The sequence below is a fragment of the Chiloscyllium plagiosum genome, unplaced genomic scaffold (assembly GCF_037043375.1).
Source record: "Chiloscyllium plagiosum isolate Xiang-an unplaced genomic scaffold, Cpla_swu_hap1 HiC_scaffold_16, whole genome shotgun sequence".
In the NCBI taxonomy this organism is placed as follows: domain Eukaryota; kingdom Metazoa; phylum Chordata; class Chondrichthyes; order Orectolobiformes; family Hemiscylliidae; genus Chiloscyllium; species Chiloscyllium plagiosum.
The window spans coordinates 31,383,434-31,395,510 of NW_028270154.1; the positions used below are offsets into that span (position 1 = coordinate 31,383,434).

Here is a 12,077-nt window from a genome sequence, read left to right on the forward strand (position 1 = left end):
CAGAAGAAGATACATTGGTTTGGAGAAAATTGCAGTGTTATGGTGAGGAGAAGTTGTGGGTGGTTTTTCATATAAGATTGTCAATATTAAACAAAATCCACAATCAAACAAAGTGGAAATATAGAGTCAAGCCATGTGGCGCTGGAAAAGCACAGCCGGTCAGGCAGCATACGAGGTGCAGGAGAATCGAGGTTTTGAGCATAAGCTCTTCATCAGGAATATGGTGGGGCGGCAGCCAAGGGGGCTGAGAGATAAATGAGAGAGGGCGGAGCCGGTGGGGGGAGGTAGCTAGGAATATGATAGGTAGATGAAGGTAGGGGGTGATGGTGATAGGTCAGAGAGGAGGGTGGAGTGGAGAGGTGGGAAGGAAGACACAGTTCAAGCAGGCAGTGCCGAGTTAGACAGTTGGATCTGGGATAAGAGGGTGGTAGGAATTGAGGAATTGACAATGATCCTGTGCGGTTGGAGGATCCCAAGGTGGAAGATGAGGTGTTCTTCCTCCAGGCGTCAGGTGGTTAGGATTTGGCGGTGGAGGAGATCCTGGAGGTGTTCACCCAATGCCTGAAAGGAAGATCACCTCATCTTCCACCTTGGGACCATCCAACCACACAGGATCAATGTCAATTCCACCAGTTTCCTCATTTCCCCTCCCCCCACATTATCCCAGATCCAAACCTCCAACTTAGCACTGCCCTCTTGAACAGTTCTACCTGTCCGTCTTCCTTCCCACCTATCCGCTCCACCCTCCACTCCGACCTATCACCATTAGCCCCCACCTTCATCTACCTATCGTATTCTTAACTACCTCCATCCCAGCCTCACCCCTCTCCCATTTATCCCTCAGCCCTCTTGGACCACCCCCCCTCCCCCCACATTCCTGATGAACGGCTTACGCTCGAAACGTCAGATGCGCCTGACCGGCTGTGCGTTTTCAGCACCACATGTCTTGACTCTGATCTCCAGCATCTGCATTCCTCATTTTTTCCAAAGTGTCAATATACCTCAGTAAGGAAGGAATAATAGGTGAGTAAAGTGTTTTAGAGAACAGGATGCATATTGCAGAGCTTGGGATAATTTGGTGCTTATGGTGTAGATTGCAACAATGAAGGCATCTCTTTTAGGAACCTTCCACTTGTTGTGATCAGATCCTCCAATGAGATTGGATGAGAGCGGTTTCGGATAAAAGAGAGAAAGGGGGAGCAAAGGATATTGTTCCAGGGAATTTATCGCTCTTACTCTGTGTGATCAAATGCAACTTTTTTCCAACACTAGCTGGGTAATGTGATCTCATTTTCAAAGTGTGCCAACTGGCACATCCACCCTAGCAGCTTAATCCTTGAAAATGCAACATTACTGTTGCTAAAGCGTGTGTCATTTGCTTTGCTAAGCGTTCTCCACAAAATAATCACGATAAGTATCTGTGCAGTCAATTTTATTATAAATTAGTATTTTTGAAAATGCACCTTCACAACACTAGCCTGATTTTTTTCCAGTTGCTAGTCAGCTGCCCATTTACTATTGAATGTGGATGGTTTGTGATTGTTTTTTTCTCTCATTTGAGTTGAGTTCCTATCACCCTGAACTTAATTGAGAAATGTAGATCCCACAAGTGCAAAGTCTGAACCCCATTATCCCTCCCAAACTATAATTTTTTTGTATTCTTTTGCTAACACAGTTGAAACAAATCACTGTAGAACTTTATGTTAAAGGCAATATGAAAAGTTTTTTGCACTTTACTCATGTGAGGTGAATCCAGACCCGGAAAGGAGGCCAGTGAGAGGAATCAAGTCTCAGAGCTGAGGCCAGTGAGGGGAATCCAGTCCCAGAGCAGAGGCCAGTGAGGGGAATCCAGTCCCAGAGCAGAGGCCAGTGAGGGGAATCCAGTCCCAGAGCAGAGGCTAGTGAGGAGAATCCAGTCCCAGAGCAGAGGCCAGTGAGGGGAATCCAGTCCCAGAGCAGAGGCTAGTGAGGAGAATCCAGTCCCAGAGCAGAGGCCAGTGAGGGGAATCCAGTCCTGGAGCAGGAGTCAGCAAGGAGAATTCAGTCCCGATGTGGAGGCCAGTGAGGGAAATCCCGTCCTGGAGCGAAGGCCAGTGAGGGGAATCCAGTCTTGGAGCAAAGGCCAGTGAGGGTAATCCAGACCTGGAGAGGAGGCCAGTGAGGGGAATCCAGTCCCAGAGCAGAGGCCAGTGAGGGGAATCCAGTCCCGGAGCGGGAGTCAGCAAGGGGAATTCAGTCCCAACGCGGAGGCCAGTCCTGGAGGGGAGGCCAACGAAGGGAATCAAGTCCCGGAGCAGGGGCCAGTGAGGGGAATTCAGTCCCAGAGAAAACTTACATTGGAGCAACTGAGAACCAGTGCGGAGTGGAGTGGACGCTTAGAGTGGAGCAGGGACAGTTACTGGAGTGGGGTCTAGCATGAGTGCTCATGTGGAAGCCCCTGTGTTCAGCTACCGTAATGTAATGTTTATTTGAAATTTCTTTATATGACTGTAATTGACTATCTTTTTAATTATGTCTTATTTCTTTTTCATTCCTCTTTTTGTATCTAAGATTTGTACCTCGGTACTTGTACCTCAGATGGCATCATAAGAGGTGACATTGTAAAATGTTTCATGTACTTCTGTATGTCTGTATGTTGAGTACACATGACAATAAAGGAAATTCTATTCATTCTATTCAAAATAAAACATGAAAACACTGCTGGAAAAACTCCAAGTGCCAAGATCATTATGACTGAGTGGATTTAGTTCTAAATAAGTACCTTGGGCATTCACTAACATGTTTCAGTACTGCAATTCCCTCATACAGGAACCAGATTGGAATGGCTTAGCATATGATTACATAAATTTCTGTGAAAATCTCATGGTTGTGCATGATCCACCTCTTCTCTGGAATAATCATGTATTAGGGCATTTGCACACTACATTTTCATACAACCTGATACTGAGCATTTTTGAATTAATGAAATAAAGCAAAAAAAAGTGACTGTATCTACAATTGAAATGTGATACAAAAATTACAGATAATGTCTATTCCTTTACACAGTTGTTGTTTACTCTATTGCAGATTCAAAAATGCTTGGAAGCACCGCTACTATTTTAATACAAACGAAACAACCACAGAAGTTAATTGTATGGCTATTAAGAAAGAGGAACTTTGACCCAGTTTTGGTGAAAGATCTCAGCAATGGAGCACTAGATGTTCATCATTTATTTTCAATTTATGCCACAGTGTTCACTGTATGGTAAGTATATCTAAAAATGCAACATAGACAATCCATGGCCATAGTCAAATTCTCAAATGCCAAGCATGCAGCATTATTTCATATGTTATACAAGGTTTTAATAAAAACTTCACCGGCCTGGACTTTTTATGGGGTCTTAGCCAAACAGTTTGTTGCATTTTATTTTGCTAACTTACGTCTCATTGCCTCTGCTCATTGGATAGGTTCCTCCTGATCATACAATTTTGCTAAAGACACTGAAACAAATATCAGCACCAGAGAAATAAAATTATTTCAGTCAGTGCTTTTTGCTATCTGTCAACTGTCCCCTCAGCTCCATTCAACCAACTTTGGGTCTAAACCTCACCGGTGGTGTAAGATTAGAAATATGTTTTCAGATTAGAACTTGGGGCATAAATGTCATTCAGTTCAGCATTCAATTAAATCATGATTGACATTAACTTTAACTCCATCTATTCAACCACCTCCTGATACTCCTTATTTGTCATGCTTAAATAAAACCTATCATTTTCAGCTTATACATTTTGTGAGTAAGAGTTGAAGGTTTCAACTGCTTTGTATTCATTTATGAAGTCCACTGGCATTTATTGCCCATTGTTAATTCCCTTTGGCATGGTAATTATCTACATTCTTGAACAGCAGCAGTCCATGTGGTGCAGATACATCCACAATTTCCTGGGACAATTTCCTGGGGTTTTGACCTATGATTCTAAGTGAGGAATGTGTGAGACATGGAGGGATCATGCAAAGAGCAGAAGTATGCCAATCAGCCATTCAAACCTGTTCCGCCATTCCATATGATTGTACCTATTTGTTTGCATTTTGAACTGTACATTCCATCTACCCAGGATAACCTTTGATTATGTTTTAATAATATTCAATGACCTTCTGTCCATCATCTTCTGAGGCAGAGAGCTCCAAAATCGCAAGACCCTCTGAGAGAGGAAAAAAAAATTCTCGTCATCACTGTTCTAAAAGGCTGGCCCCTGATTTTTAAACAGTACCCCTATTTCAAGACTTATCCACAAGAGGAAAGATCCTTCCCACATCCACCTTGTCAAGACGATTAAGTGTGCATGTTTGGAAGATGCTGTCAAAGGAGGCTTGGTGAATTGCTGTAGTGAATCATGTAGATGATGCTAAGCTTCTTCATCCAAGTTGGAACTACACTCATCCAAGCAAGTGGAGAATATTGCCCTTGTGTGTTGTAAATGGTGAACAAGTTTTGGGGAGTAAAGAAGTGAGTTGCTCACCACAGAATGCCTAACATCACCACTGAGGTCTGCTTATGTCTAATTTCAGACTTATGCCTCTTAATTCTGCTCTCTCCCACCAGAAGAAATAATTTCTCTCTGTCTATCTTGTCAAATTGTTTAATTATTTTAAGCATTTCACTTGGATCTTCCACATTAAAGGGAATTCAAGTCTGGTCTATAGAATCTTGACTCATCATTTCAGTGCTCATCTCTGGCATATTTGTGCTTCAGGGGATATTTTGGTAATTCCCTCCAAGTCTTGTAGCTTTTTCTATTACAAATCTTTTTTTTATAATTCCTACACCTGATGATGCATGAGGCAGACAAAACATGTGCTTAGATCTGTTACTATGTCTAGGCTTTCTCATTGCCAAGAGGCTACACGCTTCATCAAGCATGAGTGACCAGGAGAGATTTCTGCTCTTACTGCTTGCCGTAGAAGCATTAGAAATACTTAGAGATTGGTATCAGCCTGTTTGGCCACATTACAAATGCATCTTCCATGGTCACCAAATCCTGAAGTGGCACTCAAACCTGAAGATTTGGCTGTGAGGCAGAGAAGCTGTGCACTGCACAAGATCTCCACATCCCAAATCTCCCCAGAACAGTTCTGATCGCTTCTTCACACTTCTTCTTTCTTGTATTACAATAGATTCCTTTATCAATATTGCTGCTCTTCCATCTGTTACAAATCCCCTGTCCATTTAAAGTTATTTTTATTATTTATCTCCTGGTAATGCCCATCTTGTAGCCAGTCTCAGTGATTACGAGATCTCAGTGAAAATCGTTATATTACAGCCTGTATTTGTGGTTAGTGCCTCTAATTTGCTTGTTTTATCACCCATGCTTGTTTTTTTGGTTTTTATTTCATGAAGTGATCCTTCTAAACCTTTTTGACCTGAGATTGTTTTTCTCAAAATTTCAACTATTCTATTCACAATTTTTCACCATTTCTGTTTTCATTTTTATCAGTTCTTTTGGTTTCCTGACTTTTTCTGCATCTGAGCTATTTCTATACCATTTGTGACCTGGAGTATGCTTTTATCCAAAGTTTTACCATAACAGCTACACTGTCATGCAGCAAAGCTAATGTTCCCACACAAGTGTATGTGAATCAGCCTCTTTAATTTATTGTCCATGTGTACTAATTTGAAGAGCCTGCATTTAAAATAAAGGCAGCACACTACAATAAAGAACATATCTTGCAGTCTTCCCTTGCTCTCCTCCTTAGATGATTTTTGCTTCACTTTTTATTTCTCCCTGGGCATTCCTGACTCAAAATTTGCATTCAATAACAATGTGACAACACTCATCACACACTGATCTCAAAGGAAGTTGAGTACAGTGATCTTATCATCACCAAGACATTAATTTCACATTGGCCTAACACCTTCAATTTGAAAATGACAATTCAAGGGATCTGCAGGTATCTAACAATAATGATATCATATTTGCAACCTATCATAATGAAGATTTCTCATAATCAGTAAACTCAGAAGTAAAATATTATTGCTGCCTCACAGCGCCAGAGACCTGGGTTCAATTCCCGCCTCAGGTGACTAACTGTGTGGAGTTTGCACATTCCCCCCGTGTCTGTGTGGGGTTCCTCCGGGTGCTCCGGTTTCCTCTTACAGTCCAAAAATGTGCAGGTTAGGTGAATTGGCCATGCTAAATTGCCTGTAGTGTTAGGTAAATGTAGGGGAATGGGTCTGGTGGGTTGTGCTTCGACGGGTCAGTGTGGACTTGTTGGGCCGAAGGGCCTGTTTCCACACTAAGTAATCTAAGTAATCTAATCTAATCTAAATTTACAGAGGGCAAAGTAAAGATTGGTTTATACACACTAGAAGCTGGAATATATTAAATCAAGTTTTTTTTTAAAGAAAGATATTAATTTTCTATTATAATTGAAATAAAAAGTATATTTTGTAATGTTGGAAGTCTGTTGCAGAGGGCATCAAGTCGTAGAATCATACAGCACAGAAACAGGCCCTTAGGTCCAACTAATCCATGCCCAACATGATCCCAAACTAAACTAGTCCCACATGCCTGCTCCTCGCCCATATTCTGCCCAACCTTTCCTATTCATGTCTTTATCTAAGTGACTTTTAAATGTTGTGAGTGTGCCCACATCCACTAGTTCCATGGGAAGTTCAACCCACACACAAACCACCCTCAGTGTAAAAAAATTGCCCCTATGTCTTTTTTAAATCTCTGTCCTTTCGCCTTAAAAATATGCCCCTGACTATGCTCTGCCCTCGTTTCTGCTTAATATTTCAGTGTTGAGGAAGTTCCTGTAAATACAGAGATTTCTGAAGTTTACCATACATGTTCAGAGGAGAAGAGAATCACTGACAATAACATTTGGGTTTCTGCATTTAAATGCACACATGTAAAGGCTGGACATTGTTTTCCCACCCATGCTAAATTTAAAACAAAATATGCGTTCTTTTGTTCAAAATACTATTACATAATTGGAGTGATAACAGACACAAAATATTATGGCTGAAATGAAAAAGAGCAGAAAAAATTACATTAGTGGTCAACAACATGAAGGTGACCATTTTTTGAATTAAAGCATAATAATATACCTTGTGCAAATATTTTGGGTCAGTGTCTATCTCAGACATGGTGCACATTGTAAACATAATTTCTTTAAACATTACTCATCTCCCAGAACTAGATCTAGATGATTGCTGGCAGCCATTATTTGATTATGTTGATAATGCTTGGTTAATTCTTATTTCATTTTCCTTCATTCTTTTAAGCAATGTTTTTGCTATGATCGCAGGATGATTATTTATTCTCCTTAGGAGTTTGATTATTAAATATGCAATAATGGATAAATGAATATAAATAATTCAACTGTTTTTGAGTGTTTCAATTGTTAAGGTAAATTGTAAGAGTCTAACATGATGTACGGAATTCAATGAAACCTCTTCACTTATTTAGCGACTAATTTCTGTAATTAATTTAGACTTAATAACAGTAATTGAAAATGATGTAGGATTACTATGAACTTAATTTTGTCTGGGATTTACTTGCAAGTTCAATGCAAACCGAGATTACACCTTTTTAAGTGAATAGATGTTTATGTTTATACTTTTATTCTTGATGTGGAGATGCCGGTATTTGGACAAAGTTAAAAATCACACAGCACCAAGTTATAGTCAAACAGGTTTAATTGAAAGTACTAGCTTTCAGAGCACTGCTCCTTCGGCAGGTAACTAGTTACCTGACGAAGGAGCAGCACTCCAAAAGCTAGTACTTCCAAATAAACCTGTTGGAGTATAACTTGGTGCTGTGTGATTTTTAACTTTGTTTTACTTTGTTTAATAATATATCACAGTTCACAGTTTTGAGGCAAACTTATCGAGCTCATGTGACCATAATGTCGTTTGTTCTAAATAATTTCCTCATGAGTGATTGTACCTCCTGACTGTAGAGAAATGCTCTTTAATATAAATAAATATGATTTAACACTAAATTAGGTTTATTTTGGCACATATGAAATTAAGCATTGTACAGAGACATCTTTATTCCAACTGTGCTGTATTTTTCTGAGGTTGTTGGTTTACGAAAGCTCCACACTTTGCAAATGCTAATCCTATTCATTTCCCAATTCTCTATTTTATTGATACAGACATGTTCTAATTTTCTAATCAGTTCCTTTCAATCCATATCTGAAAAATGTGTTGCTGGAAAAGCGCAGCAGGTCAGGCAGCATCCAAGGAGCAGGAGAATCGACGTTTCGGGCATAAGCCCTTCTTCAGGAATGAGAAAGATGTGCCAAGCAGGCTAAGATAAAAAGTAGTGAGGAGGGACTTGGGGGAGGGGCGTTGGGAATGCGATAGGTGGAAGGAGGTTAAGGTGAGGGTGATAGGCCGGAGAGGGGGAGGGGGGCGGAGAGGTCGGGAAGAAGATTGCAGGTCAAGAAGGCGGTGCTGAGTCCGAGGGTTGGGACTGAGATAAGGTGGGGGGAGGGGAAATGAAGAAGCTGGAGAAATCTGCATTCATCCCTTGTGGTTGGAGGGTTCCTAGGCGGAAGATGAAGTGCTCTTCCTCCAGGCGTCATTTTTTTATTTTTTAGATTAGATTAGATTACTTACAGTGTGGAAACAGGCCCTTCGGCCCAACAAGTCCACACCGACCCGCCGAAGCGTAACCCACCCATTCCCGTACATTTACCCCTTTACCTAACACTACGGGCAATTTAGCATGGCCAATTCACCTGACGTGCATATCTTTGGACTGTGGGAGGAAACCGGAGCACCCGGAGGAAACCCACGCAGACAAGGGGAGAACGTGCAAACTCCACACAGTCAGTCGCCTGAGTCGGGAATTGAACCCGGGTCTCTGGCGCTGTGAGGCAGCAGTGCTAACCACTGTGCCACCGTGCTGCCCACATGGTCTGGCGATGGAGGAGGCCAAGGACCTGCATGTCCTTGGAGTGGGAGGGGGAGTTAAACCATGACCACGTCGATTCTCCTGCTCCTTGGATGCTGCCTGACCTGCTGCGCTTTTCCAGCAACACATTTTTCAGCTCTGATCTCCACCTTCTGCAGTCCTCACTTTCTCCTTTCAATCTATATGGAAACCGTAGTAATATATGTGAACTCTCATTAACAAGGACATCGGCATATGCCTACATTAAAATGAGATGATTTTGCGCATTCCAGTCTGTCTGTCCTTATTCGTCGTAGCAACCTGAAAACCAAGTCATCCAAATCAGTCAACATTTCCACTCTGACTCTCCCCAATCTTGTTTGTACAACCTGCCTCACAATTTTCAACCCATCAACTTTACCAATGTCCACTTCAACCCATATTTTACCAGCTTCCTCTTCCATAGTAAATAATCATACCAACTAGTCATCGTGCCTTGCCATGTATTTTGCCATACACTTTTAAAATACATCACTGTCTTTTCCACAAATAGGCCCCACCCAACTCTTTCTATCCACTTATTATTTATATGCTGTCAGAAGATTTTTATGTTACATTCTATGCTACATGTTAACTCTCATTATTCTCTCTTTTTCTCTCTTTGGCAGTTTTATTTCCCTCTTCACCTTATCCTCTCAATGTATTGCTTTTAGCCTTGCTTAAAGTTTAAGCTTAAAAGTTTAAACGGATGTGTCATATATCTTTTATTTTGTTGCTTTACATTTTATATCTCCTTTGTAATTAAAGGAACGCTGACCTTGGTCCCCACTCCCCCCAGTTCCTCTGTTGTTGAAGTAGATTGAATCTTCACTTGAATCAGTTCTACCTCAATGATCACCCATTGTTTGCCAGGTTTTCCTGTCAGTCTTTGGTTCAATTTTATGCTGATTAAATCTCCTCTTATCCCATTAAAATCATCTGTCATCCAATTTCCAAGTTCAACTTTAGCTTGTTCCTCCTGTTTTCATTACTATTCTGAGCCTTATTTTTCAGTGATTACCCTTCCCTTGTGTTCTTTGATAGACATTCATTTTCATAGAATGGAATCATAGGATCCCTACAGTGTGGAAACAGGCCATTTGGCCCAACAAGTCCACATCGACTCTGCAAAGAGCATCCAATCCAAATTCACACCTTCTACTTATAATCCTAGGCGTCCCTGAACACTATAGGCAATTTAGCATAGCCCATCCACCTAACCTGCACATCTTTGGACTGCGGGAGGACACGGAGTGTAAACTCCACACAGATGGTCACCTGAGGCTGGAATTGAACCTGGGTCCCCAGCACTGGGAGGCAGCAGTGCTTACCATTGAGTCACTATGACATTCATTCCCCCAGATCCAACAATACCTCCTGCCTAGTTGCAGATTAGCCAAGATGGTTCTCCTGAACTCATTTTAGAAATTCCTCCTCTTTCTTTGGGCAGGATATTCTTTATTCAAGACTAATTGTGAAGGTGGGCATAAAGGCAGGAGGGACTTCTGAGCAGGAGCAGGGCAGATCCAGCCCATTTTCTTCGCAGCACACTGTATATTCATGCATGCATGAAGAACCAAATGTTTCTCAGTTGGCCGAAGGCAGTTTTAAAACTCATCTGGATCATTCTAACTCCAACATCCTGAACCATATTTAAAAGGAAACTTGACAGCGCCCACTCAACAAGATCGCAACATTACACAACCTCTGCTCATCACTCCAGCCAACCCCTGGAGATGTCAATGACCAGGAAAAAGGTTTGCAGATGTCTCCCTCGTGGTTCTCATTAAAGCTGTCTGGGAGAGAAGGTGTGTGGTTTTCCCAGTGGATGGCAACAGGAGAACATCCCAACGGAGGAAGGCAGCCTGGATAGGAGGGACTGCAGAGGTCAGTGCCTGTGGCAGTTCAGGGGACCAGGCTTATTGATGTGTCATAACTCAGAGAGGGGTACATTGGAAATCAAGCACCACTACTCCATGAAGGGTATCAAAAATGTAAATGTCTTATTTTGTCATCAAAATAATCAAAGTGTTTCCTTTCATTACTGCTACCTAGTGCAAAACAGACTTTCATCAAGTTTCTTCAATAAACTCAAGAAAATCTTTATTAAGAACAAAGTTAATCTTTAAAAACGTGACAAATTTAAGATACTATGCCGACTTGTATCCCCTTAATCCAACACACATATATTCATAGACAGCCATGACAACATAACCCAGCTCTTCAGAGTGTAATAGGTCTGAGAAAATTGTAGCAAAGAGCACCATAGTTGATCAAGAGTTCAAACAATAGGGTAAAATGAGTTGACTTCTCATAGTTCCTTAGGTTTCCTGTTAACAAGATAAATTGCTGTGATTGAAAGGAATGCAAGATTCTCAGATCACATTTCAAATTTAACTGGAAATCCATTAGATGTTCTGAAATCTGAAACCATATCTTTTTCTTCAAACTCATTACTTATGGGAAAGGAGCTTCCTAACAGGTTGTAGTCTAAGGGCATTTTTTCTTTGACTGACAGAGATCGAGGAAATGTTTTCCTTCTGGAAATGTTCCAGTTGCCATTTTTCAGAAGAGACATAATGTGTTATTTCCCCCCTTGGAGGTCTTTTTCCAACTGACTAAAACTATTGTACTGGAAGATACAACAATTTCAATTTCAGAGGTTGTTGCTAGGAAACCTCCAGTACTGGACCCTCCCTAAATCCCTTCTTTTGGTCAACCATTGCAGGTCATAAAACAATCTCTTATCTATCTGTTAAAATATTTTTCCGCAAAGTCACTTGGTTTTCTTTAAATAGCAGCCATTCCAAAGTTCTCCTTGACTTTCTGAGTTCCTGAAAGTCCCATGGTAAATCCTTTGTAACTGAGGAATTGTCCAAATTTTCCATTTTCACTTTCTCAAAATTGGTAAATAATATGTATTGCCAACACCCACATAACGAAGGATGAACTGCTGCACTCTGACACAGTATGGAAAACAGTCTACTCAAAGCTTCACGCACCTATAAGTGTGAGTCAGCATTGTAAGACTGGCAACGTAGAGAACTGTCACACAAAAGGTTGGGTGGCAGGTATCTCCATCAGATGCCCTGTGTGTGATCAATGTCTATCACTTCATTACAGCTATCACTACAGTACAATTGGCAGCACAGTGG

General features: G+C 41.1%; 1 protein-coding gene across 1 annotated transcript in view; it reads left to right on the forward strand.

Moving 5' to 3' along the window:
• LOC122556571 (organic cation/carnitine transporter 2-like) overlaps nucleotides 1-7,629 on the forward strand; it is a 119,454-nt gene extending 111,825 nt beyond the window's left edge. The window contains exon 10 of the mRNA XM_043703391.2: nucleotides 3,067-7,629. Coding sequence (XP_043559326.2) covers nucleotides 3,067-3,160 — 94 coding nt within the window. The 3' untranslated portion in view covers nucleotides 3,161-7,629. The remainder of the gene's footprint in view (nucleotides 1-3,066) is intronic.
• Nucleotides 7,630-12,077: the final 4,448 nt, after the last annotated feature.